This window comes from Catharus ustulatus, chromosome 18 (genome assembly GCF_009819885.2).
Source record: "Catharus ustulatus isolate bCatUst1 chromosome 18, bCatUst1.pri.v2, whole genome shotgun sequence".
NCBI lineage: Eukaryota > Metazoa > Chordata > Aves > Passeriformes > Turdidae > Catharus > Catharus ustulatus.
Window position 1 is genome coordinate 13,854,620 of NC_046238.1, and position 25,193 is coordinate 13,879,812.

Genomic DNA, 25,193 nt, shown 5'->3' on the forward strand with positions numbered 1-25,193 from the left:
AAAGAGGATGAGGGGAAGGTGCTAGCTGTACCAGTGGGGCTTTTCTCTTGCAGCTCCCATCCTTGGGTTCTCCTTGCTCTCTCAGGTTCTTGCCAGCCGGCCTGTGGAGGGGACACCCAGCTCACAGGTGGGTGACATAGAGGACTTTAGGGCTGTCAAGATCCCTCAGCCACTGGTTCCCATTGCAAACAAGCGGAAGCGCATCCCTGCAGCAGAGGAAAGCCAACAGCTGTCCCAGGATGTGGAGCTGTCCCAGTCGTGGCGGGAGATCCTGGGACCACCTCCACCCCTTGGCACTAACAAGGTAGGTGAAGCAGATTGTGCAGGGGATGCCCTAGGACTGTAGTCATCCATCCAAGCAGCTTGGGTGCTTCCAGGAGCAAGCTGTGGGTTTTCCAAAGCACTCTGGACACACATGGCTCTGGGATACAATGGGAAATATAACCAGGAGACAGAAAAGCAACCACTGATAGAGAAAAGGGGGGTGGTAGCTTCGAAGCTGGGGCAGGGACACGATATGGGACTGGGGGCTGGAGGGCTGGGGGCTGCATAGTGTGATGCTGTGGGGCTGGGAAGCCTTTGCTGATTTCATGCTTGCTGTCACCCCACTCAGGAGGAGCATCTGGTCTGGCTGCGTTTCCACCAGAAGAAGTGGGAGCTGCAGGCTCGGCAGCGGCAGGAGCGGCGGAAGAGGCAGCGGCTGGAGGACGGTGGGGTGGTGGCATGTGGAGGAGCAGTCCGTGATGCCCTCTCCAAAGGGCTGGGCAGTTACCTGCGCCGGACAGCGCGCAGCATCCTGGACTTGCCCTGGCAGATCGTGCAGGTACCAGGGAGGGGACCTACCACAGGGCAGTCTGGGGCACAAGCCTCACATTTACACTCTGTGGTCAAACGGTGAAGTTTAGGAACCCTGACGTACCCCATCTAAGTGTTAGCCCTGGGGAGCCCAGGAAGGGCTGCAGAACCTCAGACTCACACACATCTTGATGGAAACAGGTGCCTACAGAGTCATTCTTGATGATTCTCGGATGTGTGGGTAGATCTGCTGGTGAGGCAGCTCTAGCTCAGGCCATAGGCAGCACTCCACAGTCACAGAAAGGCAAAAACATCCACTGAGGCTGCTCTCATGTCCCACTGGTCCCACATCCTGCTCAGTCAGGGCCACCAGAGCTGGGGTCCCAGGACCGTGTCCTGGAATATCTCCAAGGATGAGGAGTGCACAACTTCCATGGGCAACCTGGACCAGGTTTACCTTTGCAGGGAAAAAGTTTCTGACATTCAGAGGGACCCTCCTGCATTCTGCTTTGTTCCCATGATGTCTGGTCCTGCCACTGGGCACCACTGGGAAGAGTCGGGTTCTGTCCTCTCTGCATTTCCCTTTGGGCATATATATGTGAATGAGAACCATCTGAGCTTTATCTGCTCTGGGATGCACAGTCCCAGTTCTGCCAGCTTTTCCTGATATGAAAGATGTTCCCATCCCTTCTTCCTCCTTGTGCCCCTTCACTCCATTCAGTATGTCTGTGTCCTGTGTTGAGGAGCCCCACATTCAATGTGGGATTTCAGTGGTGCCTAGAAGCAGACGATGTACAAATGAAGAGGTGGGGTGGTGTCATCCAGGTGTTTTTATAAACATTTGTTATGTGAGGCCACCTAGCCCAGCCTCTGTCACCCAATTCATCCTCCAGAAAGGTCTCAGAGCTGCATATCCAGGACTTCAGAGTGACTTGGAAGACATTCCCTGGAGATAGTTGTCCAAGCCTGAGGCAGAGTTTTCTTCATGGTACCCTGGGACAGTAGCAGGACACAGGGACTGCAGAGCTAAAATTGACGACTCTCTAAGCCCCCTGCTTTGTTTTTAGCCACCAGTTAACCAGATCCCCAGAGTGCTCTGTAGTGTAGATGTAAGCACTGAGGGCATGTTGGATCTCCTAACTGACCTCCTACCCCATGTCCTACAGATCGCTGAGACCAGCCAGCCTGGGCTGTTCCGGCTGTGGGCAGTGATAGGGAGTGACCTGCACTGCATCAAGCTGAGCATCCCCCGTGTCTTCTATGTGAACCAGCGCATCCCAAAGCCTGAGGAGGGAACAGCCTACAGGAAGGTGAGGACCTGCCCCTCTGGAAGGGGAAACAGCTGCTTGCACTTAGGTGGTAAGACACTTCACCTCCACTTAAAAGCATCTGCCATGCAACACCTCATTCTTCTACCCCATGGATATTCCTCATCCAGGCCCCAGTCCCTCTGCTAATCCCAGCCTGCCTGGAAATCAAGTTTTCTGTTATGGGAATTTATAATGTGCATGAGCATAACCCACTGATTTCCTTAGGAGGGAGCACCAGGAGCTAGCCTGGATCCTGGCAGTGATGTCATATGGTGGGATGTCCCCCAATAATCCTGTCCCTTACCTTGGCAGGTAAACAGGATCCTGCCCCGCTCAAACTTAGTTTACAACTTATACGAATACTCTGTTCCTGAAGACATGTATCAAGAGCACATTAACGAAATCAACGCGGACCTCTCTGCTCCAGACATCGAGGGAGTGTATGAGACACAGGTGCTTGTCTTAAAGGGTTGCTGAGCAGTAGCTTGTTAATCTGAATTCCAGTGAGACACTAAAGATCCAAGGCCCTGGACGCTGTCCAGGAAACTGGGAGTTACGATTATATGGACAGAAATGCTGACTGAGTATCAGCACATGGGTTACAGTATGTCAAGAAAGAGACTTCGGTTTATTTGGAGTTAGGAAACTTTGGGGAAAGAAATGGAGAGCTTCCTCTAAACTAATCTAGAGCCAGCCTGCTAGTATTGGACCAGGAAGGAGAAGGGGTATCTGGAGTAAAGCTGGGGGAAAACCCAAAATATGTGGAGTGATACATAGGTCTGAGTGTCCGAGTGCCATGTCCTCTAAAACAAGGTTGTAAAACCTTTAGAAAAAAAGAACAGCATATAACTTGGAAGTTCAGGAAGAGCCAGAACAACCTAAAAGAAATCCTGTAGAAAGCAAGGAGGCTAAAATTCAATTTGCCAGTGCTGAAAATGAAGGTGGGAACCTGAATTGCTTGCTTCCAGTGAGGATATTGGTTTGTCAAGCAGATAAAAACCTGATGACAGGAATTTAACTAAGATATTGTAGTGAAAAGACCTGGCCTATATGGAAGTGGCAGAACAGACCACATCATTGTAAGAGTGGAGTTAAAGAAAGCATAAAGGCAGGTGAATTTGGTACTGAAATGCACTGTAGGGTCATTATGGATGGGAAGTCCTGAGGAGGACAAGCTTTGCTGTGAACAGAGGTGCTACTGTCTATGAAATGCTTTCTGAGGTGCAGGAGACTTCAAGGGCAAAAAGATCATCACAGAGTTGGGGTACTTTTGCTGCTGAAGTTACTAGTATAACCTATGAAGTATTCCAGTGCGACATAGTTAAAGAAAACTTTTTTATTCACCGTAAGTTTCTGCTTTTGAAAAATTTGAAGACAGATCTCTCAAGGCAAGGCACAATTCCTAATGATTATGTGGAGGCTGTGAAATCCTGTGGTGATGTAAAAGGTTGAACCATATATGCCATCAGCAATTGAAAATGGTGACCACCAAACCATACTGAGGTTTAGTAAGCAGTACCCAAAACTTACAGTAATTTCAAGATTATAAGCCGCAGCATTTTGACTAAAGTTTTGGTCCCAACCCGGAAGTGCGGCTAGTAATCCAGAGCGGCCAATATATGGAAATTTCAGAAATTTGCCAACCCGGAAATGTGAGCCCACAGCAGTCCCGAGCTGGAGCCCGCCTGGCCCCGGTGGCAGGGCAGCAGCAGCGCTCCCTGGCCCCGGGCGATGGGGCAGTGGCCGGGCACACCGCTCCCTCTCTTCCCAGCGGCAGCGGCCAGGGGCGTCGCTCCCAGGTGGCAGCAATGAGCAGGGCCAGGGCCGCTCCCCGGCGGCCGCCCTGAGCAGGGCTGAGCCAGTAAACTCCGCTATCCCGCAATTCTGTTACTAATCGGCAACTTTGTGAAAGTTGCACGCGGATTCTCACTGCGAATGAAAGTGCGGCTAATAATCCGGTGCGGCTTATATATGGACAAAGACCTAAACATTGCCGACACCCAGAGGTGCAACTTATAATCAGGTGCGGTTTGTAATCATGAAATTACTACAAGATTACTTGTCCAAAGTGACTGGCATGTACCCGAAGTCTTTATATCTATAGACCATCCTCTAGGAAAGCCTGAGTCCTCTCCACTCTAGTAGTGTTTAATAAGTAGGAAAGTGAAAAATCAAGAAGTTAAGGGGAAATTAAAATGATTAGCTGAAGTAAAACAAAGGGTATGGAGAAGTTTTAAAGATATGAAGGAATTTAGGTAGCCGTGGGGTAGCAGCATCTGTCATCTGAGACGAGGTTGAGTTGGACTGTGCAGCACAGAAGAGGCTCAGGGGACCTGCTCAATGCAAAGAGTGGAGAAGAGCCAGGCTCTGCTCTGGTGCCCAGGAAAGAATGGCACAACCTAAAATGTGAAAATTCTGTGCAAATGTCAGAAAAAAATTCCACAAATATCTTTGAGCAGGTTGCCCAAGGGGTTGTGGAGTTTTCACCCCCCGAGACACAATTTACCCAGATGGACGCTGATCTCAGCAAGAGAAGATCTATCTTGATCTTTAAACATCAGCAATGCAGTTCTGATCATGATCGCAAAAAATGCAGCAGGAGTAACAGAAGGATGCAAGGGAGGGAACAGTTTGTCCTTGGGGACAGAACTTAGATGGGAATGCTTCATCTTGCTGAAGAGATGTGAGGGGCCTCTACAACTAAAACTAGCACAAGGGAAGAGCAATCAGGCAAGAAATGTTTGTTACTTCTCACTAGTTTGGGACCAGGTTCCTCAGCAAGCCTTCAGGAGTCTCCTGCAGCAGTAGATTTGACAGCTACAGGGTTAATAAAACAGGATGCATCTGTGGTGAATCTCCCACCATGTCAATTGTCTGGAGGTTCAAATGGAACCCCTGCCTGAGAGTGACAAACCGCAAGTTGCAGAGCAGCAAGATTGCCCAAATATTGCTCCATATATCCTCCAAAGTAGGGAAGGATCTGGGCCTGGAAAGGAAGATGTATATTTTTAGATACCTGTTCTGTACCTTTAGCAAGGCCAGTAATACCAAACTCATTCCAAGGCATCTCAGGTATGTGCTACCTGTGGGTTTTAATCTGGGTTATTCTAGGTCTGCAACGCCCAAGAAGAGCTTAGTAGCAGTTGTTCCATCACATCTCCCCATCATTCCAGGTGCCACTGCTCTTCCGTGCCCTCATCCACCTGGGCTGCGTGTGCATGGTCAGCAGGCAGCTCGTCCGGCACCTGGCAGGCCGAGAGGCTGAAACCTTCAACATTGAGCACCTGGAGATGCGCTCACTGGCCCAGTTCACTTACCTGGAGCCAGGTGAGGAATCCTGGGAGAGGGTCCCCTGGGGCACCTGGCATCCATGGGCACCAGTGATGTTCTGTGCTCTGTGTCCCCAGGAAGCATTCGCCACATCTACCTGTACCACAGCTCCCAGGGCAGCAAGGCACTCCTGGGCCTCTTCATCCCCTCACAGCGCAAGGCTGCCGTCTTTGTGCTAGATAAGGTAAGGGAGCATTGTGGAGAGTGGGAAATTGGGGGTGCTGATGGCAGGACATGCCCTGGCTATGTGCTGTGACAGCCCAGAAACCCCCCCATGTCCTGGACTGATCCCCACAGCATGGGCAGCAGGGAAGGGAGGAATTCTGCCCCTCTGCATTGCTCAGGTGAGACCCCACATGCAGAGTTGCCTCCTGCCCTGGGGTTTGCAATATAGGAAGGACATGGAGCTGCTGAAGCAAGTTTATAGGAGGCCACAAAGATGTTCTGAGGAAGGCTGGAGCATATTTGCTTTGGACATAGGCTGGGAGAACTGGAGGTGTTCAACCAGGAGAAGAGAAGGCTCCAGAGGGAGCTTAGAAGCCCCTTCCAGTGTCTAAAGAGAGCTAGAAAGGAACTTTGGACAAGGGAACAACGGGGAATGGCTTCCCACTACCAGAGGGGCAGGATTAGGGATATTGGGAGGAAGTTATTCCCTGTGATGGTGGTGAGGCCCTGGCACAGGTTTACCTGCAAAGCTCTGGCTGGATTGGGTGGGACCTGGAGCAAACTGGTCTAGTTGACTTCAGGTTGCACCAGGGGAGGTCTAGGATGTATATTAGGAAAAACTTCACCAAAACAGTTGTCAAGCCTTGGCACAGCTGCCCAGGATAGTGGTGCAGTGATGGAGTGATGCCCAGGATAGTGGTGGAGTCACCATCCCTGGAGGGATTTAAAAGATAAGAGGATATGGCACTTGGAGACATGGTTCAGTGGTGGCCTTGGCAGTGTTGGGTGACCAGCTGGACTTGATCATAAAGGTGTTTTCCAACCTAAACAATTCTGAGATTGTGTATTATCCCTGTCTGTGGCAGGGGGTTGGACTAGACAACCTTTAAAGGTCCCTTCCACCCCAGACCATTCCCTGGTACGGCCAGGCAGCAGGTTTCTCCATACATCTCACATCCCTGCACTGCACATCCCAGGGTCACTCTCCCCTGGCTCTGACCTGATCCCTCTTGCATCCAGGTACGCAGCAACCAGATGCCAAACCTCACCACCTTGTTCTCAGTGGAGCGCGCGGCTCTGCTGGAAAAGGTGGGTGAGGAGCTGTTGCCCCCAGACAAACACACCTTTGAGGTGCGTGCTGAGACCGACCCCAAGGCCATCTACAGAAGTGTCCAGCGACTGCTCTTGGGCTACAAGGTGAGATGAAGGTGTGGGGAAGGTCTCAGTGGGACCTTTGGGACTAAGGGAAGGATGGTGTGGAAGGCACTGGTGTACTAGTTCCAAGAGCACCTGCATGTAACTGCTGGACCCAAGGTCAAGAAGTGGATGCTTGTTTCGCTTGTGGAGGGCTTACTTGGGGCAGTGCCAGCAGCAAGGCCCACCTCAGGATCTCATTCCATCCCTGCACTCAGCTGGGGAGCTGGTGGTGTTGGAGGTGGGTGGGTGCTTCAGGAATGCTGGGGTGTGCTATCCCAGGGCCATGGGACCTACTGTGGGGATGGGGCACCTAACACCACCAGCTTCCTGGTGAGAAGTGAGTGGTGAGCAAGTGAGAGGTGCACTAGCACGTCTCTTTCTCCTGGGTGCAGGACGAGCGCCGGGGCCCCACATTGGTGGCTGTGCAGTCCAACTGGGACCTGAAACGGCTGGCAAGTGGGATCCCCACCATTGAGGAGTTCCCTTTGGTCCCCATCCGGCTGGTAGATGACATCAGCTACTCCGTCCTGGACTGGCAGCGGCATGCTGCCCGCCGCATGATTCGCCACTACCTCAACCTAGACACCTGCCTCTCCCAGGCTTTTGAGATGAGCAGGTACACAGGGTGGCCATGTTCCCCTGAGGCTGCCATGCTCTCAGTAGGAGCACAGAAGCTGCCTAATCCCTTGAGGGGATGGTCAGGGTTTCTGTTTTTCCTGCAGCCATGCTCACGCCAATGACTACTGATGTCTCTGTGCCTCAGGTACTACCACATCCCCATTGGGAACCTCCCTGATGACATCTCCACCTTCGGCTCTGACCTGTTCTTCTCACGCCACCTTTGTCGTCACAACCACCTGCTGTGGCTGTCCCCCACGGCCCGCCCCGACCTGGGGGGGAAGGAGGCTGATGACAACCGCCTGGTCATGGAGTTTGATGAGAGAGCCTCAGTTGAGATCAACAACCCTGGCTGCTACTCCACAGGTGAAGAGGGAGGAGGGTGGTAGCACAGAATGGGGCAGAGCTGGATCCTGCTCTGTAAGTCCTGCAGAGGGGTGGATGCAGTCCCCAAAGAGTCTCTGTGGTGACAGTTGTAACCAGCAGCTTTTGGGTTTCAGCATGGGTATGGGGAAAATGGATGGCATGAGGCATGTCCTGGAGCAGGGAAGGCTCACCTTTTACATGTACAGGCATCAAAATAGGGATTTTTTTACCAGTGACCAATGACAGCAGCACTTGGCAGACCACCTGCAATGTTGTCAGCCCAAGGAAAGCTCACTTGGTCATCACTGGTGATGCTGGGACAGGTCTCGCTTAGGCAGCTTTAGTGTAATGAGTTCTTCTGAGGTCCACTGTTGCAGCCTTCAGGAAAACTGGTGGTCCCCAGAGGGTCCAAGTCTCGTTGAAAGACAAGGCTCAATCAACACCTATGAAGGTCCAGTCATGCCTATGAAAGCATCTGCCCTCTGAGTGCAGTAGCACCTATAGATTAGATCACCCTGTACCTGTGAAAAGCACTTCTGCCAGCAGCAGAGAGGGTGTTCCTAGTCCTTTCCCTGCCTCCCTGCTGACAGCTGTGTTTGCTCTTAGTGTGTCTGGAGCTGGACATCCAGAGCCTGGCTGTGAATACTGTGCTGCAGTCCCACCACGTGAATGACATGGAAGGAGGCTCCAGCATGAGCATTAGCTTTGATGTGATTCAGCAGGCATCCCTGGAGGACATGGTGACAGGGAACCAAGCTGCCAACATCCCAGCCAGCTATGATGAGACTGCTCTCTGCTCCAACGCTTTCAGGTGTGGCTTGAGAAACAGCAGGAGGTAGAGCAGGTGGTCTCCATGCTGGCAGGTCCCCTTCAGGTTCTGCTTCATTCCCTCCTGGCTTTTGCCTTTCTCCAGCAGTAGGGCATGTAGGGTGCTCTAAGTATAAATCCAGGCCTCAAGTGCATGGCAGGGATCTTCCCCAGCACACTGGAAGATCCTCAGAGCTGTCTGGTGCCTCAGCCAGCAGATGTGTGGGGATATTGCTTTCTCCTTTGTTCATGCTCCACCAGGTTATAGAGGCACAGATCATGTGCTGAGGGCTGAACAAGGTAGTTTCTGTTCTAAATCCTCTAGTGTGTTTGTAAACACATCCCTGTCAGGAAGGAAGAAGGGGTTGTTGCTGGCTGGTGGGGTCATGTTGGTCTCTGCCCCCTGGCAGGATTTTGAAGAGCATGGTGGTGAGCTGGGTGAAGGAAATTACGCAATATCACAACGTCTATGCAGACAACCAGGTCATTCACTTTTACCGCTGGCTCCGTTCTCCTTCCTCCCTGCTCTATGACCCGGCACTGCACCGCACACTCCACAACATGATGAAGAAGCTTTTCCTGCAGTAAGTGAGGTCTGAAGTGTCGCAGACTGGTGGATGGGGAATGGAGAGGTGTGATGTTAGTGACCAGGATGCTGGCACCCCAGTGATCCTTCAGGAAAGTGGGGCAGTAGGAGGGACCTCTCATCCTCTTTGGGTGACTTCCCTTGCCCACTGTTGCTGCATGTTGACTCCAAGCTGATGGATCAGCGCATCCTTTTTGGGCCACGTCTACCCCTCTGGCATTGCTTTCCCACCCACTGACCCCACTCTGTGCCCTGCTGCAGGCTTGTAGCTGAGTTCAAGCGCCTGGGCTCTTCTGTGGTCTACGCCAACTTCAACCGCATCATCCTGTGCACCAAGAAGCGGCGCATTGAGGATGCCATCAGCTACATGGAATACATCATCAACAGGTGGAGTGCGCCTGGAGATGAGGCTCCTGGATGGTGGGATTGGGGCAGGGCTCAAGGCCCTGACTTTTTGCCTTCTGATGCATCTCGGAACTGAATTTATTACTTTTTTTGGCAAAGCTACTGAAGGGACAAGGCTTCCCAGTTCTCTTGCTGTCATGCCTGGAGTAGTGATCTGTCCCTAGCTGCCCTCTATAGGCAGTATTCCAAGTATACTCATAGGATTCAATCCTGAAGAGAGCTCCAGGAGAGCCTGAGATGCCCAGCAACTTGTCCCCTGGCTGGCTGGCTGCATCCCAACTGTGGTATACGCAGCTTGACACAACAGCAGAGAGCCAAGTGTCCTTGGGCATGACTTCCATTGGGATTCCTGGCAGGAGTCCAGTGGGAAAGGGGGCACCCCTCTCTCCTGGCCAGTACCACCTCCTCACAGTGTCCCATGGAGAAGAGATGATATTTACAGGGACTGACTAGAGTTTCCTCCCTTCAGCATCCACTCCAAGGAGATCTTCCACTCTCTGACCATCTCCTTCTCCCGCTGCTGGGAGTTCCTGCTCTGGATGGACCCAGCAAATTATGGAGGTATCAAGGGAAAAGTGGATTCTCGCATCCACTGTGGGGAGGTAAGACATGGGGAGCACCCTGTCCCTTGGGAGCGGAGCAGGGAGGTGTTGGCTGGGCATGATGGACTGGTATGGCATTGCTGGGACCCCCCAGAAGGACACCAGCAAGAGACAGGAGGAGGAGGAGAGTGAGGAAGAGGAGGATGTGGCAAGGGAAGAAGAAGAGGAGGAAGGGGAGCCAGATGTGGAGGAGCTGCTGGAGAACAGCTGGAACATCGCGCAGTTCCTGCCCCAGGCCGGCTCCTGCCAGAACTACTTCTTGATGATTGTATCAGGTGAGCAGTATGGGGAGATGCTGAGGTCATTGTGCCCCCCCAGTGCCAGCTCTGGGTAGGAGCTGGAGCCTTGCCTATGTCTTCCCAGCCTACATCGTGGCTGTGTACCACAGCATGAAGGAGGAGCTGCGGCGTAACACCCCTGGGAGCACCCCCATCAAGAGGAGGAGCACTAGCCAGGTGTCCCAGGAGGCTCTGGGGGAGCTAAGGGCCATGCCTGGTGAGTGCCAAGCCCCAGGGCAGCCTTGTTTGCAGGCAGAGAGCCACCCACCTTGCTTGCCCAATGTGCCACCAATCAGTTCACTCTCTGCTTCATCCCCTTAGGCATGATCACCTTCTCACAAGATTATGTGGCCAATGAGCTCACCCAGAGCTTCTTCACCATCACCCAGAAGATCCAGAAGAAGATGGCTGGTTCCCGGAATGCCACAGAGCCCTCAGACATGTTCCCAGTCCTGCCTGGCTCCTACCTGCCACTCAACAACCCAGCTTTGGAGTTCATCAAATATGTTTGCAAGGTCAGGGGGGGTTGGTCAGGCCCCTTGGCTGATGGATTGGGGTCTGAATGAAATTCTGGTCCTTGTCCATTGCTGCAGGAGGGATCTACAACCAGTTTACTGTGCCCTAAATCCATATGAGGGTCACAGCTCCGAACTGTCCTGCTGAGAACAGTTTCTGCTGCTAGGCTTACCTGGTTTTTATCCTTGCAGGTCCTCTCCCTGGATGCCAACATAACCAACCAGGTGAACAAACTACGCCGGGACCTGCTGCGCCTCATTGAGGTGGGCGAGTTCTCAGAAGCAGCCCAGTTTCAGGACCCTTGCCGCTCCTATGTGCTTCCTGAAGTCATTTGCAGGAACTGCAACTTCTGCAGGGACCTGGACCTGTGCAAGGACCCTTCCCTTTCCCAGGTACGGCCTCTCCTAGGGACAATAGAGGCCCCAGTGCAGCAGTGCTGGAGGTCAGCTGATCATCTTACCCACTTCCTCTCTTTATCTCCCCTTTGTTTTGCAGCTCTCTCTGCTGCCCATGATCGTCCTCACCTAAAGCCAGTTTTCTGTTCTTTTCTAGCTGCATATGATGGATCTGAGCATGCTAGGACTTTGGCTTATGTTCTGTCCTCTCCAGAAACAAGTTCTACCATGGGACTTGCAGTGCGTGGGACTTGCGGTGATCACCTCCCTCTCTTTACCCCTAGGACAGGTTGGTGCTGCCAGGCTGGCACTGCCCCAACTGCCATGTGCAGTACAATATCGATGCCATTGAGATGGCGCTGGTGGAAGCCCTGCAGAAGAAGCTGATGGCCTTCGTGCTGCAGGACCTGGTAAGCACAGGGATCCCCCGCTCTGCCCATTCCTGTGGTGGTCTGTGCCTGGACACATTCACTTCGCCACTGACAGAGGGGTTTGGTCTCATCTCCTGACCCACCTGAACCTCCTTGGCCTCCAGGTGTGCAAAAAGTGTCATGCCGTGAAGGAGACGCACATGCCTGTGTACTGCAGCTGTGCTGGAGACTTCGCCCCCACCATCTCCTCCCAGGTACGTCAACACCTGCCCAGCAGCTCAGTGAGGGGCCCTAAGGTGCCCTGTGCCTCCTCTGCCTCTGCTCTAATTGTACATCCCCTGGCATCCGTTGAGCTGTCCTCTGGCCAGCCCTGCACAGCCACTCCATCCTTCCCTCCCTGTTCTCTTCTCCCCAGGCCTTCACGGACCATGTCAGTGTCTTCCAGAACATCGCCCAGCACTATGGCATGGCCTACCTGCTGGAAACCATTGAGTGGCTGCTGCACACTAACCTCCAGCTCCAGCAGTGAAGCCCAGGCTGTTCTTCCTGCCTACTCCATGCTCTCACATCCATGGAGAGTGGTACTGGACCCCCTTGATCAGGAGCCAGACCAAAGATACTGCACACCCCTCCTGCAGTGAGGGAAGGGAGGGAGAGCTGTGCTTGGGACTGGGTTGTCTTTTCCACCAGCTGCCCGATGGGGGACTTGGGAGTTTCCAGTGGCTGGAGCTGGGCTCTACAGGTCTGTGCTGGCCCCAGGTGTGGTTTTAATTTTTAGTTTCTTTAAATAAATGGGTGGTAGAAGGCAGGTGCAATTTTTAGGGAGGGAGGAGCCAAGGGCTGTGAGTGCCAGTGGCTGTGGTACTACCAATAGCCTGGGGCATACTGATGGCTGTGGTACCACTGGCTTCACCCCATCCTCAGCCCAATCCTTGCCAGAATGAGGCAGGCGGTGCCCAGAGATGCTGCCCACACCTGCCAGGAGGTCCTGCCTGTGGGCAGCTGGCTGTGGTGGGGCAATTCCCCTTTGCTTGGGCAGGCTTGGCCTGAGCACTTGTCAGCTCTCGTTAAGGTATTAGTGGGTCTGCCCAGTGAGGTGGGGGGCAGGAGAGCCTATACACATCCCTGCAGCAGGACCAGCAACCCATGGCTGGAGGCCGTGCATGTTCCCTCCGTGGCATTGTGGGTCTGGAGGATGGGAATACAGCCACCAACTCTGACACCCATGTTCCTCTATTTCACCACAGTGAGCAGCCCTAGGCAAGGTTTATTACAGCCTGGGGCTGGCAGTGGTGGCAGGTGGGTTGTAGGACGTGTCCCACTCTTCCATGTGTGCTGCTCCTCATGGAGGCAGCAGGTCCCTCAGAACTGGGGGCTACTGATGGTTTCAGGCAGAGGATGCATTATCCACTCTGCCACTGTGCCCTTTCTTGCTTTGGTGGTACTTGCAATGGTGTGGTGCAGTGTGATGTGGGGCTGGAGCAACCCTAGAGTCATGTCTCTTCACTGAGGAACCATCTAAGGAGGAGACCCATGGGCATTGTGATGATGGGACAGGGCCATCACTTGTAGTTGTAGCCAGGGAAGCCAAAGTCCTTTCAGGGTGGAGACTGTGGGAGGAAGAGTATGGGCTGCACTGGGTGCAGTTTGCATTTACGGCTGATGATCACACTGACCCCACACAGCAGCAGGGACTATCAGCCCTCATGTGCCATGAACACAGCATCCCAAAGGGCATGAGCCCTCCACAGCCATGCATCTCAATGGGTACAAGACCACAGCAAGCCATCTTGTGGTTATGGCATCAGGAGCTTTTGGGCACCTCAATACCAGAAGATGGTAAATCTATTAGAGAGCATCCAATGAAGGCTGTGAGGATGGTGAAGAGTCTAGATGTGAAGTCATACACAGGGCAGCTGAGGGCACTCCTCCCAGTCACCTCCTGGGGCTTTTGGATCTGTGATTTCAAGACCTTAAATCCCGGGCAGCAGACCCAGAGTACTCCAGGGAAGCTGCCTGTGATGTTTTGTGCTTTGGTAGAAGCTCTCTGTTCAAGGATCCAGCTGGGGCTCCTCCCAAGCATCTCATAGTCTTTTCACTAATACTGATAAATCCTGACATCCTGAGTAGCAGTCCCAGACTCCTACAAGGAAGCTACCTGAGATAATTTTTCTCTTTTTGAATGAAAATGTATTTGTTTGAATCTCCCTGCAACTTCTCCCAGGCATCTCCCAGTCTTTTCATCTCTAATTTAGGCACTTTATATCCCAGGCAGCAGCCCCAGACTCCTCCAGGGAAGCTGCCCAAGATGATTTTTCTCTCTTTGTGGAAATTGCATCTTCTAGGTTCCACACGAAGCACCTCCCATGCATGCATCTTCTGGAGTCTTTCTGTCTTTTATTACAGCACCAGAAATCCCAAATAGCAGCCCCGGTTTTCTCCAGGGAAAGTATCCAAGATGATTCTTCTCTGTTCATGGGTCCTGTATCATCAAGGACCTGCCCAAGACTCCTCCCAGGCATCTCCTGAAAGCTTTACACAGCTGCTTTAGTCCCCTGAGAACCCACTAGCAGCTCAAAGCTCCTCCAAGAAAAGCAACCTGGGATGACCATTTCTCATTTCTCATCTCTCTCTTCTGGGATCTACCCAAGATTCCTCCTGCTTCTTACAGTGCCCTCTGGTGATGTGTAGCAGCCCTAGACTCCTCCCACGGAGATCTCCAAGATGATGTTTTTCTTTTGGAGGACTCTGTGTCTTGCCTCTGTGTGATGCAACATTGTGCATCATGCACAGTCCTCTGGTTGAAGGCCCCAGAAATGAGTCTGGGAGCACTTCAAGGACCTTGGATGGTTTATGATACCTAAGGCATTAAAGCCTCCTCTTACATCAGCGTGGTTGAGGCAGTTACACCCCATCAGAAGGGATGAAAACCCTCAGGCCATGGTGTGAATGTCCTGCTACTTTCCCAGGGCTGGGGGAGTTTTACTGGCCTGAGCCAGCTGTGTAAAGGGAGCACACTGGCATGATAAAAAGCAGTATCCCACCTCCCTTCCCTGGCTAAAAAGCCCAGCTTGCACCCCTCTCCCCCTGGGCTGTTCCCTTGTTGCCAGCAAAGCACTCAGGATAATCTATCTGCTGCACAGCCTTCCCAGCCACCAAGGTCAGGCCTGGAGTTAACCAGATCCTCCTTGTCATCCTTTTTATAGAAGGACATCACATTTGCCAACCCCCTGGGGAACCAGGACTGCTGATAGATGATGAATAAAAAAGACCACTTGCTTAAAGGACATGATGCTTTCTTAAAGTTAAAAGAATACCTGTGCCAGTTAAAATAAAAAATATTTTTCTTTAGATTTAATTAAATTATTTACTTTATCCCCTAAAATTATTTTCCACAATGGATGCACAACTTGCAAGTGAAGCCCTCACAGGATCTTCCCAGGCTGTGTTCTGTTGTGCTCTGACAGAGGTAAGTGACGGAGGCAATCTCACCAGCTACAGCTTTGTCCTCGTTGCCTGTGCAGGAAAGCAAGGCAAGCTTGCTCCAGGCCGCCCAGAAACTACTTTGCCTCAGGGGCTGTTGTGCTACCTCACGTGGGACAGTCAGATTCCCCAGGGGATGCAGAGATGGATCACACTCATTTGATGCAGACCAATTTAACTTCTCAAGCTTAAACTGACAAAGAAACATGCTCATTAAAGCCATGATTCCCTTTGGAGGGCTTCCTCTAGAGCCCTTCCCAGAAGACAGCCTCACCTACCATCTGGGCTCTGGCTCTGTTGGAGACAGCTTGTTCTTGCCTGGAGAATTTCAGGTAAGAACAAGCTTACCACGGTTCCTGCATTCTGAAACTCTTGGGAGTAAGTCACGCATGGTGTAGAGGGTGAGGTGGTGTAAGGATGTTTTATCAAGGTCTGCTGAGAGCTGATGGTGATAAAGCTGTTCCAAGACACAGAGGTGTCCCTACAGGGAAGTTAAAATAGAAAATCAGAGGCACAAACTTCTGGATGACAGAATGGAGGCAGACAGGGACAGGTCAGGCACAGGTGCAAGTCACACCCCAAAGGGTGACCCTTTATGCCACCCCTCAGCCAGAGGGTCCCTCTGGTTAGCAGAAGGTGGTGGGTACACAGGGGGCACTGACCCAGCACCAAAGGGGAGCAGTAATAAGGCTGTGACATATGGAAGCAGCTCTCCCTCCTCTGGAGGTGCCAGCAATAGAAGCTCTCAGGGCTGTGAACAGGTCAGGCCTCCTCATGAGTTGCACCCCAACAGCCTCCTCTCAGGACAGCACTCCAGGAACTGCTGCTCTACCTGTGGTACACGCAGAGTTTTAGGGATGCAGTAGGACCTAACAGACCATGACAACCCTCAGAGGGTCCCTTCACATGACTCTCAGGATAAAACAGTATCTCTCAGTCCTAAGGGTATTCCCTTGCAGGTCACTGGAAGTCTGGCCCAAAGAGAAGGTTCCCACCTACTTTGTGTGAAAATTCATCCATACCCAGAGTGATTCCCCACTCACCAGACCCCACAACTGGAGTGGTGCTGCTCAACTGGAAATCCCTGACACTGGATCCTTTGATCTCTGAACCTTTCCTCACCAGAGGCTTTCCTGGGGAGCAAACACCTTTCCTCCAGCTTCTGTCTCCCCTGTAAGGTTTCAGAAATAGAACAGTGTTTTCAAGCCATGGAAACCACCATGTTGCTGTAAGATCAGGCAGCATCAAGTTTTGATGGCTAAACACAGGTGAGTCCCATCTTCAAGCTGTCTCATGCCTGACATCTATTGTGTTTAACAGCCTTTCATCAAGCTGTTTCCACAGTGAAATCTACCCCAAATCACGACAAAATCAACACTGAAAATCGGCCCTGAAAACTGATCATTTCAAGCTTCAATGACTGCATAGAAACAGACAGTTGAACAAGTGAGCCAAAATCTCTTTTCTTGATCACCAGGATAGTGCTTTTTTATTTGCATTGCTTGCTTCTCATAGGGTTGAAGGAATGGTCATGTACAGCTGTGGAAGCATCAGGAAAAGCAAAAAGCAGAATACTTCCAAAAGCAGCACATGCTGATGGCAGCCAGATTAGCAGCCCAGCAAAAGATCCCTGCATGTCAAGTGCTGCTTCTCAGTATACCCAGGTAATGGAACAAGAAAGGATAGAGGGTGGGGGCAGGGAATAACCAGTCTGGTCTCAGACTGGAAGAAATCCTCAAGCCATTAAGTGTTGATGTTGGGAAGGGAAAGAACTGGGATTATAATACATCCAGACAAGAAGGCAAAAAACAGCAAAGCCAGTCTGTCTCAGAAATGGGAGTCAAGAACCTCTAAGAGAGGTGCCTCTCAGAAAGCTCCTGAGAGGTAGCAGAAGGGAGACTCAAAACCTGAATATGGCTGCCAGCCTAGGAAGTGTGGGAGTGATGGGAAGCCTGGCATTCCTCATCTTGGATGTCAGCACAGGGGATCTGGAACCCTCACAGACGAGGTGAATGCTGGTATCATGGGGTCTGGCTGTTGGGCAGTTTCCTTGGAGACACCTTTCCTGAGACTAGAGAGCAAGATAGAAGGAATGTGTGTGAGAGAAACTCTTTCTCCTTCAGTTGAGTTTTAGAGTAAAGCTACCTTCTCTTCTAAAAGGTCTTCCATTAAACTCTGTACTATTGTTGCAATTTTGCAACCTTATTCTCTGCAACTTTGTCAAATCTAAGAGATTTGTAATGACTTCTGTTCCAAGTCCCTGGCAGAGATGGGAACTCCTGAAAGTGAACACAACCCTTTTCACCATTCTGGAAACCCCTTGGACAAACACATGTTATTCAGACAAAAAAAAAAAAGCACTTGGGAGAGTGAAGTGGAAAACTTCCTGTTTCCCATGAGCAGCACAAACACAACCCCTGATTTTAGGACACCATAATTGGAGAATGTAATTCTCAGCAAACAGTGACTCCAGGGGTTTAGGCAAAGAAATTAAATAACACTGCTTCATCCACTTGTACACTTGCCTGGATGAAGTTCACAGCACAGTCCCAGACCTTCCAGTCAACAGATTAAAAATAGGCCAATAGAGTACAGTTTAAAAGGCAGGGAGAGGAGAGGAATTGAGGGGTTGGTGTGTGCAGGCATACAAACTAATGGAGGTTGGGAGAAATTTTGCAGCCATGAAAAGAACTGTCTCTTTCTGGCCAAGCTTTTACCAACTGCACTGAAAATTGAACTGATCAAATATATTAATTTTTGTCTGATTTCTGAGATTTTTTTTCCCTATCTTCTCTCTTGGAGCATATCTTCAAAACCTTAAATGAAATCCCTTTCAATTTTAGGCTGTCTTAAGGAAAGGCTGGGGGATGTTATAAATGAGAAACAAAAAGTCTCGATATTCAGCAAAATTTAGATTGCTTTATTTTATATAGATGGAGCAAGCAGTGCTGGGGAAACGTGAGGGGTCACTGCCCACTTCACGCTCCATCAAACCTTGGTTTGCAGCCTCTTCTTATAGTATGGTCTTTCATTGTAATCAATAATTTTTCTTCCTTTGCTGTCATAATTTTGCCAGGCAAGCAGTGGTGGCTGAAATAAACATCCATAAAGTCTCTGGGCAATTTTCAGTCTGATAGATAACCATCTGGTCTTGGTAGATAAAATCGGCAAAAATCGGGAAGTCTGCTCTTTGTAGACAGGCAGTCATTGATAAAACAAAGGCAGGAAATCTGATTTTGCAAAATCTATCGGACTATCAGAAAGTGTGATTTTACAAACTGGTAGTAGATACAACTTATTTAGAAAACATAATAATCATAACATGGGGATTTAAAACAGAATGATTTAATCATATATTTTCCTCTATCTAGTGTTCATGCTTCACTTCAGATCTTAGTATTCTTGTTTATACAAACCCCAATACTTTTATGATTAACACAAATCTTTTATCAATTATCACAGGGAGAATAGTCATTGTTGAATACTGAGAATGGTTTCTCTCTTAATTTCTTTACCTTGGTCTGTTAGAGAGCAGATGTTGAACTTGCTCAGGTTCTCCCCAGCTCATTACAGCCATGAAGAGCTGATTTACCTCCATCACAGTCCTTGATGTGTCCTCATGGTTGGTGAGCAGAAATCCAGGCTGAGACATGATTCATTAGCCAGCAGCAGGAAAGGATTTGGTAGGGAACCAGCTGCAGCCTGGAAGCCCCTGTTTCTCTGCCTTGACTGTGACCAGTTCCGATGAAGAAGACATCATTGTCCCATCTCATATGAAAGCCATGATAGGCTGGGGCAGGTATCACCCTCTGTGACATTTATGCTCTGAAAGTAAGCTGGCCTGTTCCCCTGGAGACAAACGGAGAGTGAGTCAATGTTTCAACAGTGGGAGACAGAGACAGGACACAACACTGATGGTTTGTGCAGCAGAGAGCTCTTTAATGGCTTACAGGGCACTTGTGTACCCTAGTAAAAACCTGATTGGCTATGGTTAGTTACCCCCCAGCTCACTGACCAGTAGTTGCTTGCTGACGTTCCTCATCACAGATTGGCTAGCATTTGACTACACTCTGTAGTCAAACCTCTCCTCCTCTTTTGAGGCACACATGCCATCTGTATGCTGGCATAAGTCATGTTTCTCCACAGCTGCCTCTGCCCCTGCACTCTGTGGGGTTTGCTGTTTCAGGCTGGATGTGCAACAGAAGTCAACTTAAGTAAAGGAGTTTATCCTGGCTGGATTCCCTAGTTCTCAACTACTGCAAGTATTCCTGTTTGTCTTCTTCCTCTCTGTGTATGTCCTGAGTCATGGGCAATCTCTGTATCACTGTGCTTGTGAGTACTTACCATCAACTCCACCACCCTATGTACTATTTTCTCTGAAATTTTGCCTTCCTGGAGGTCTGGTTCACCACTGCCTGCGTCCCAAAGACACTGGCTAATCTTGTGCCACAAAGCCAGTCCATTTCCTTCACTCTTTCAGATGTACTTTGTCCTCTCATTTGGTTGTAAGGAATATTTCTTCCTTCCCCTGAGCTTCAGCAGCATCATGACCAGCACTCTGTCCAGGGGGCTGACAGTGGGGTTTTGGGTGGGTGGTTTCCTGGTCATTTCAGCAGCTGTGTTTGATTTCCAGGTTTTCTTTGTGGCTCTAATGTCATCAACCACTTCTTCTGTGACATCTCCTCCTGGATTACTCTTTCCTGCAGAGATATCACACTCATTGAGCTGGTGTGCTTTGTCCTGTTCGCCATTGTCATCCCTGGCTCCTGTGTTGTTTTCCTGACCTCCTTTATTTCTATCATCTCCACTGTACTGAAGATCCTATCTGCTCAAAGCCGGTAAAAATCTTCCTCCACTTGTTCTTCCCATCTCATGATAGTAATTATTTGGTACTGCTCCACCATCTTCCTCCATGTCAAGCCATCCCTCAAAACTTCATTGAAATGGATGAAAACAGTCACCATCTTAAACACAGCTGTAGCACCACTTCTAAACCTCTTCATCTACACATTCAGAAACTCGGAGGTGAAGAACATCTTGACAAAGGCTTTACCTGGGTAAACAAACAACTGTGTCCAAAGATCTTGTCCAGGACTGTCTTCCCCAGTCCAGCAGAAAAGAAAAGCTTCAGAGACATTTTAGATTTCAAAGAAAGACTTCTGTTAGAAAGAGATGGAACTGTTGTCAGCTCTTAGCTAGGGTAATTAGCATTAATATAAATGTTCAACACACAATCTTCACAAACTTCATTTTCATCAACAAAAATAATTTCACACATCAAAGTGAAAATAACCACTGCAACTGTCTAGAGGCAGAAAATTTACACACTTCCTACCCCTGGCCCCTCTGTCACAGTCATAATGCAGCAACTGGCCATGTCCAGCCCTCTCGTGTTCAGGACATGGCTTTTTTACGCTTCCAGAACACAAATGAGTGTCAGCAGCACAGCCTAAAGGGTGTCTTTGAAAACAAACCAAGCTGTCTTTCCAGAAGCCATTTGTGCTGCCATATTGGCAGTGAGTTGTAATGACCACGACATGAACCCAGACCAGCAGGGAATCAGAATAATTTATTCAAAGAAATGAGTTGGTTTTATAAACTTTTTCAAGGCACAGTATTTCCTTACATGGTAATTCTCACTACATGACCTATCCCATGTTGTCACGTCAGCAACATGCTTTCTAAATATCCTATTGGGTAATCATATGCTGTTCATCCTTCTGTCAGCTTCTGGCAGGCTCCTCTCTGCAGGGCTCTAGTGTCCTAGTTTAGGGCAAATTTAAGGAAAACCTCCAAGAGGAGCCCCCAGGAAAAAAAACAAACCCCCCAAGACTCCTCCCCCCACCACCGGGTTCGGGAAGAATTTCCTCAGAGGAAAAAGTGGAAAAACCTGTTTATTAATCAAACCAAACACTCCCCAACACAAGAGAAGAAAATGAGCAACCCCGGATGACAAAAAAATTCTTTCACCAGTGTGAGAGGGTGACAAACTCAGGAAAATCTCTCCTGTGGGTAGCGTCAGTCTCCAGCGCTGAGAGTGACTGCTGCAGATCTCAAATTGCAGGATCCCAGTGTTCCTCGGTGTTCCAGGTCCAGTCCAAACAGGTTCAGAAGGTATACAGAAAGGAAAGGGGGAAAGAACAAAAAACAGTCCAGGAAAGAGATTGGACTGCCTAACTAATAAGCAAAAGCAAAACTAAAGCTAGCAAAAGCAAAGCGAGCAAGCAAAAGCCGCAAGCAGCCAGAGGCAGCCTGAGCCAGCAGAGCTAGCCTACCAAGCACAGACATGGGGGAGGGGAGCCAACTGATAAGTAGACAAAACAGACTTTCGCTTAAAACAGAACACACAACTGGGTATACAAGCCACCATAACGTCACCCCAGGACAACCATGGCACCTCCTCCTCCTCCTCCTAAAGTCAGGTGGAAGCAAGGCTCTGTGCTGCCATGTGCTCCTCTATACTGCATGTGCCCCTCTGTGCTGCCATGTGCCCCTCTGTGCTGCCATGTGCTCCTCTGTGCTGCCATGTGCTCCTCTATACTGCCATGTGCCCCTCTATACTGCCATGTGCCCTTCTGTGCTGCCATGTGCTCCTCTGTGCTGCCATGTGCTCCTTTGCGCTGCCATGTGCTCCTCTGTGCTGCCATGTGCCCCTCTATACTGCCATGTGCTCCTCTGTGCTGCCATGTGCCCCTCTATACTGCCATGTGCTCCTTTGTGCTGCCATGTGCTTCTTTGTGCTGCCATGTGCTCCTCTATACTGACATGTGCTCCTCTGTGCTGCCATGTGCCCCTCTATACTGACATGTGCTCCTCTGTGCTGCCGTGTGCCCCTCTGTGCTGCCATGTGCTTCTGCACATGCATCCCACAGCCCACAGCTTAATTCCATCCCATCTCCTCCCAATGTGAGCCCCTGTTACCAATGCAAATTCAGGTGGTGATGGAAGCTTTTCTCCCTTTCCAAGTGGACCAACTATGCTGTTTCTTTGGCTTCTGCCTTTAGCTGAAAATACAGTTATTTCTTCAGGCTGTGAACCAAAATGATGGAAGCAGGTACCTTAACCTTGCCTGTCCTCTGGAAATCACAGGCTGCAGTTAGTGAAAGGAAAAAGAAAGTGGAGAAATAAAATAATAATTTTAAGGTAGCAATTGTAAATGTCTGTCCTTTGATCATTCTTACCTCCAGAAGCTTCCAACTTTTTTTTATACTAATCTAATTACCTCTTCTTTCTTTACTGCATCTTTTTATTTCCTCTGACCTTGTATGTTTACCCTTTGACTGAGAGGTCTCTTCTCTCTGATAGATTTATTTATGCAGCAAAAGCTGTCTTTGGATCAGGGCTTTACAACTCACCCCCAAAGGCAATGGTAACCCAGATTCTCATTATTAGATTCCTTGGGGCAGATTAGAGTGAAATGACACCAAATGATTGGTGTTTGTAAATATACACAGGTGGGGTTTATTGTAGAGGCAAGTAGAGGCAAGTATTGCACAGGCAAGTAGATATGGTTTTTGTTGTTATCTACAGTACAGTAATGTCATGACTATAAGGCGCACCCTTTTGACTAAAATTTTGGTCCGAATCCGGAAGTGCACCTTATAGTCCGGTGCACTTTATATAATGCACAAAGTTGCGAAATTTGCCAACCCAGAAGTGTGAGCCGTGAGCCAAGCCGTGACGGGGAGCAGCACCACGGGAGCGCCGAGCCGCGAGGGGGAACGGAGGCAGGCAGCGCCCGGCCAGCAGGAGCCGCGTGGGGTGGGCGGGACTGGGTGGACCGGGGCAGCCCCCAGCCAGCAGCTGCTGCACGGGGAGAGAGGGAGCGGGCGGCCCCACTCCCCCCCGAGCCGCGGGCGGTTCCGAGCCGCCCCGAGCCCGGCAGGGGGTGGGCGGCAGGGCCGATCCAAGCCCGCACAGCACCAGTGGGGGAAAAGCAGGACTGATCCAAGCCAGCCTAACCCCAGCAGGGGAAAAGCGTGGCCGATCTGAGCTCACCCGGCCCCGGCAGGGGAAAAGTGGGACCGATCCGAGCCTGCACAGCCCCAGTGGGGGAAAAGCGGGACCGATATGAGCCCACCCGGCCCCGTCGGGGGAAAAGCGAGGCCGATCTGGGCTCACTCAGCCCCGGCAGGGGAAAAGCAGGACCGGTCCAAGCCCGCCTGACCCCAAGGCGCCCCGAGCTGCCCGCAGTCCTGAGCCGCCCCAAGCCGCGGGCAACCCCAAGCCACCGCGAGCCGTGGCGGCCCTGAGCCACCCTGAACCGCAGCAACCCTGAGGTGTGAGCCATGGCTGCCCCGAGCTGCGGCAGGCCCGAGCCCTGCCTCGCCATCCGGGGGCGGGCAGGAATAGCCGGGTCCCACGCATGGGGAGGGAGCTTGGGGCTGCGTTTAAAGGCTATGCCAATCTGTGAAAAATGTTTGCAAATTAAGCACCTGCCAGTAAACTCCACGATCAGGACTCTGTTACTAATTCATTACTTCGTTGCGCGCGGCACAGATCTTCGCAGCAAAAAAAAAGTGTGCCTTATAGTCCGGTGCGCCTTATATAATGTACAAAGTTGCGAAATTTGCTGACTCCCGGAGGTGCGCCTTATGGTCGTGAAATTACTGTAATCTGACAAGACTAGGAAGATCTCATCACCCAAGACAGGTAATTATCAGATCAGAGATTGGCCATTACACATCCAAAACCTCTCCTCCATATCAACAAAGCACCCTGGCATCTCCACAAATGGGAGAATGTTTTGAGTCATCATCCCTTCACAGTTCAGTCTCTCACAAGGGGCCTCCTGGTATCTGGGGTGCAGGATGGCAAAGGAAGGTTCTGCTTAGTCTTGGACTTGTCTGTACTCCCAAAGCCCTTTCAGACCACAGGGCTTTGGATTACATCCCCAGACCAGCTGCTGTTGCCTCCCTCCTCACCAATCCTTACCCTAGAGCTCTGGGCATTTTCTGCAGAGAAGAAACCCCCACCAGCAGTGCAGAAGGAGCCCTGAGCCTCTGGCCATCCCAGCACCCATCTGGGACACAATAGGAAGCTGGAGCTGTTTTTAAGGTAGATTTTCCACCTCTGACAGCAATGCTAATTAGTTTCTTGTGTGCCCCTTGTTCTTTGCACCTGAACTAGCTACCTTTGGAGTCCTGCTTGTGTTGCAAAGGCAGGGCAGGACAGAAGAAGTGGCATCAGCTCTCTGTGCAAAGGGCAGGTGGCCCATATCCAAGGCAGGTTCAGCACATAGTACAGTGGATTTGGGGCAAAGGGACACTCTGGCTTCCAAGTGAACCGTCACATCCAGTGCTGGTGGATTCTCTGGCACAGCTTCCTTGGCAGGGACAGAACTGGAGGTGGCTATAGGCAAGCTTGGACTCACCTGGGGGCTGGTGGTGATGGCAGGGTAGGTTGCAGCCCTACATACCCATGTGCTTCCAGCAGGCAGAGAGCTGCCACTGGTTTGGGGGTGACCCCGGGCAGCCGTACTTGTGCCTCAAGCTGATCAAATGCAGGGCCAGCACGTGACTCGTTCCCTGCTGTGTGCCCTGGTACGTGCTCAGGGAATAGTCTCTGCAGTGTACATGAGGAGAGCTGTTCCATAGGGATGCCAGGCCTCTCCTGGCCCAGCCAGGACTGCATCTGGGAGAATGCCAGTGGAGGGGATGTCTAGCACTCCTCAGGCAGGGATGTGACAACATCAGGATCTTCTTAATCAGAGACTCCGTGTCAGAGCCCCCAGCTCTGCTCCTGCTCAGTAGCACAGGGCCACAGTACTCACACTGCTGGACCCTGGACATGTTTCTGGGAGTACTGAGGACTGGTTCAGTGCAAGTGAGGAAGGGCGACCAGTTGGAGCATTTTCTGGTGGTTGCTGGAGGTGGCCAAGATTGTGCTGCAGAGGTGGCATCGTAGGTGTGAAGGAGGCTCTAGGAGACCTCAGACCTGCCACAGGGGAGGCTGGGGATCGATCCTGAC

At 50.8% G+C, this 25,193-nt stretch overlaps 1 protein-coding gene and 1 pseudogene across 3 annotated transcripts in view; both read left to right on the forward strand.

Moving 5' to 3' along the window:
* The window catches only part of POLE (DNA polymerase epsilon, catalytic subunit), a 36,903-nt gene extending 21,811 nt beyond the window's left edge, over positions 1–15,092 (forward strand). For 2 of the 3 annotated variants that reach the window (XM_033075832.2, XM_033075833.2), the window contains exons 29-48: positions 86–304; positions 614–823; positions 1,962–2,105; positions 2,418–2,558; positions 5,279–5,432; positions 5,513–5,619; positions 6,621–6,797; positions 7,190–7,413; positions 7,561–7,781; positions 8,388–8,592; positions 8,999–9,172; positions 9,436–9,561; positions 10,049–10,181; positions 10,276–10,456; positions 10,545–10,676; positions 10,781–10,974; positions 11,167–11,367; positions 11,655–11,780; positions 11,906–11,995; positions 12,157–15,092. In XM_033075832.2, the coding sequence (XP_032931723.1) occupies positions 86–304; positions 614–823; positions 1,962–2,105; positions 2,418–2,558; positions 5,279–5,432; positions 5,513–5,619; positions 6,621–6,797; positions 7,190–7,413; positions 7,561–7,781; positions 8,388–8,592; positions 8,999–9,172; positions 9,436–9,561; positions 10,049–10,181; positions 10,276–10,456; positions 10,545–10,676; positions 10,781–10,974; positions 11,167–11,367; positions 11,655–11,780; positions 11,906–11,995; positions 12,157–12,270 (3,273 nt within the window). In that variant the 3' untranslated portion in view covers positions 12,271–15,092. Of the gene's footprint in view, positions 1–85; positions 305–613; positions 824–1,961; positions 2,106–2,417; positions 2,559–5,278; positions 5,433–5,512; positions 5,620–6,620; positions 6,798–7,189; positions 7,414–7,560; positions 7,782–8,387; positions 8,593–8,998; positions 9,173–9,435; positions 9,562–10,048; positions 10,182–10,275; positions 10,457–10,544; positions 10,677–10,780; positions 10,975–11,166; positions 11,368–11,654; positions 11,781–11,905; positions 11,996–12,156 lie in introns of those variants that run through there. The other variant, XR_004419678.1, reaches the window with a different exon arrangement.
* A 338-nt stretch (positions 15,093–15,430) lies between these two features.
* Positions 15,431–21,041, forward strand: LOC117004870 (annotated as a pseudogene).
* Positions 21,042–25,193: the final 4,152 nt, after the last annotated feature.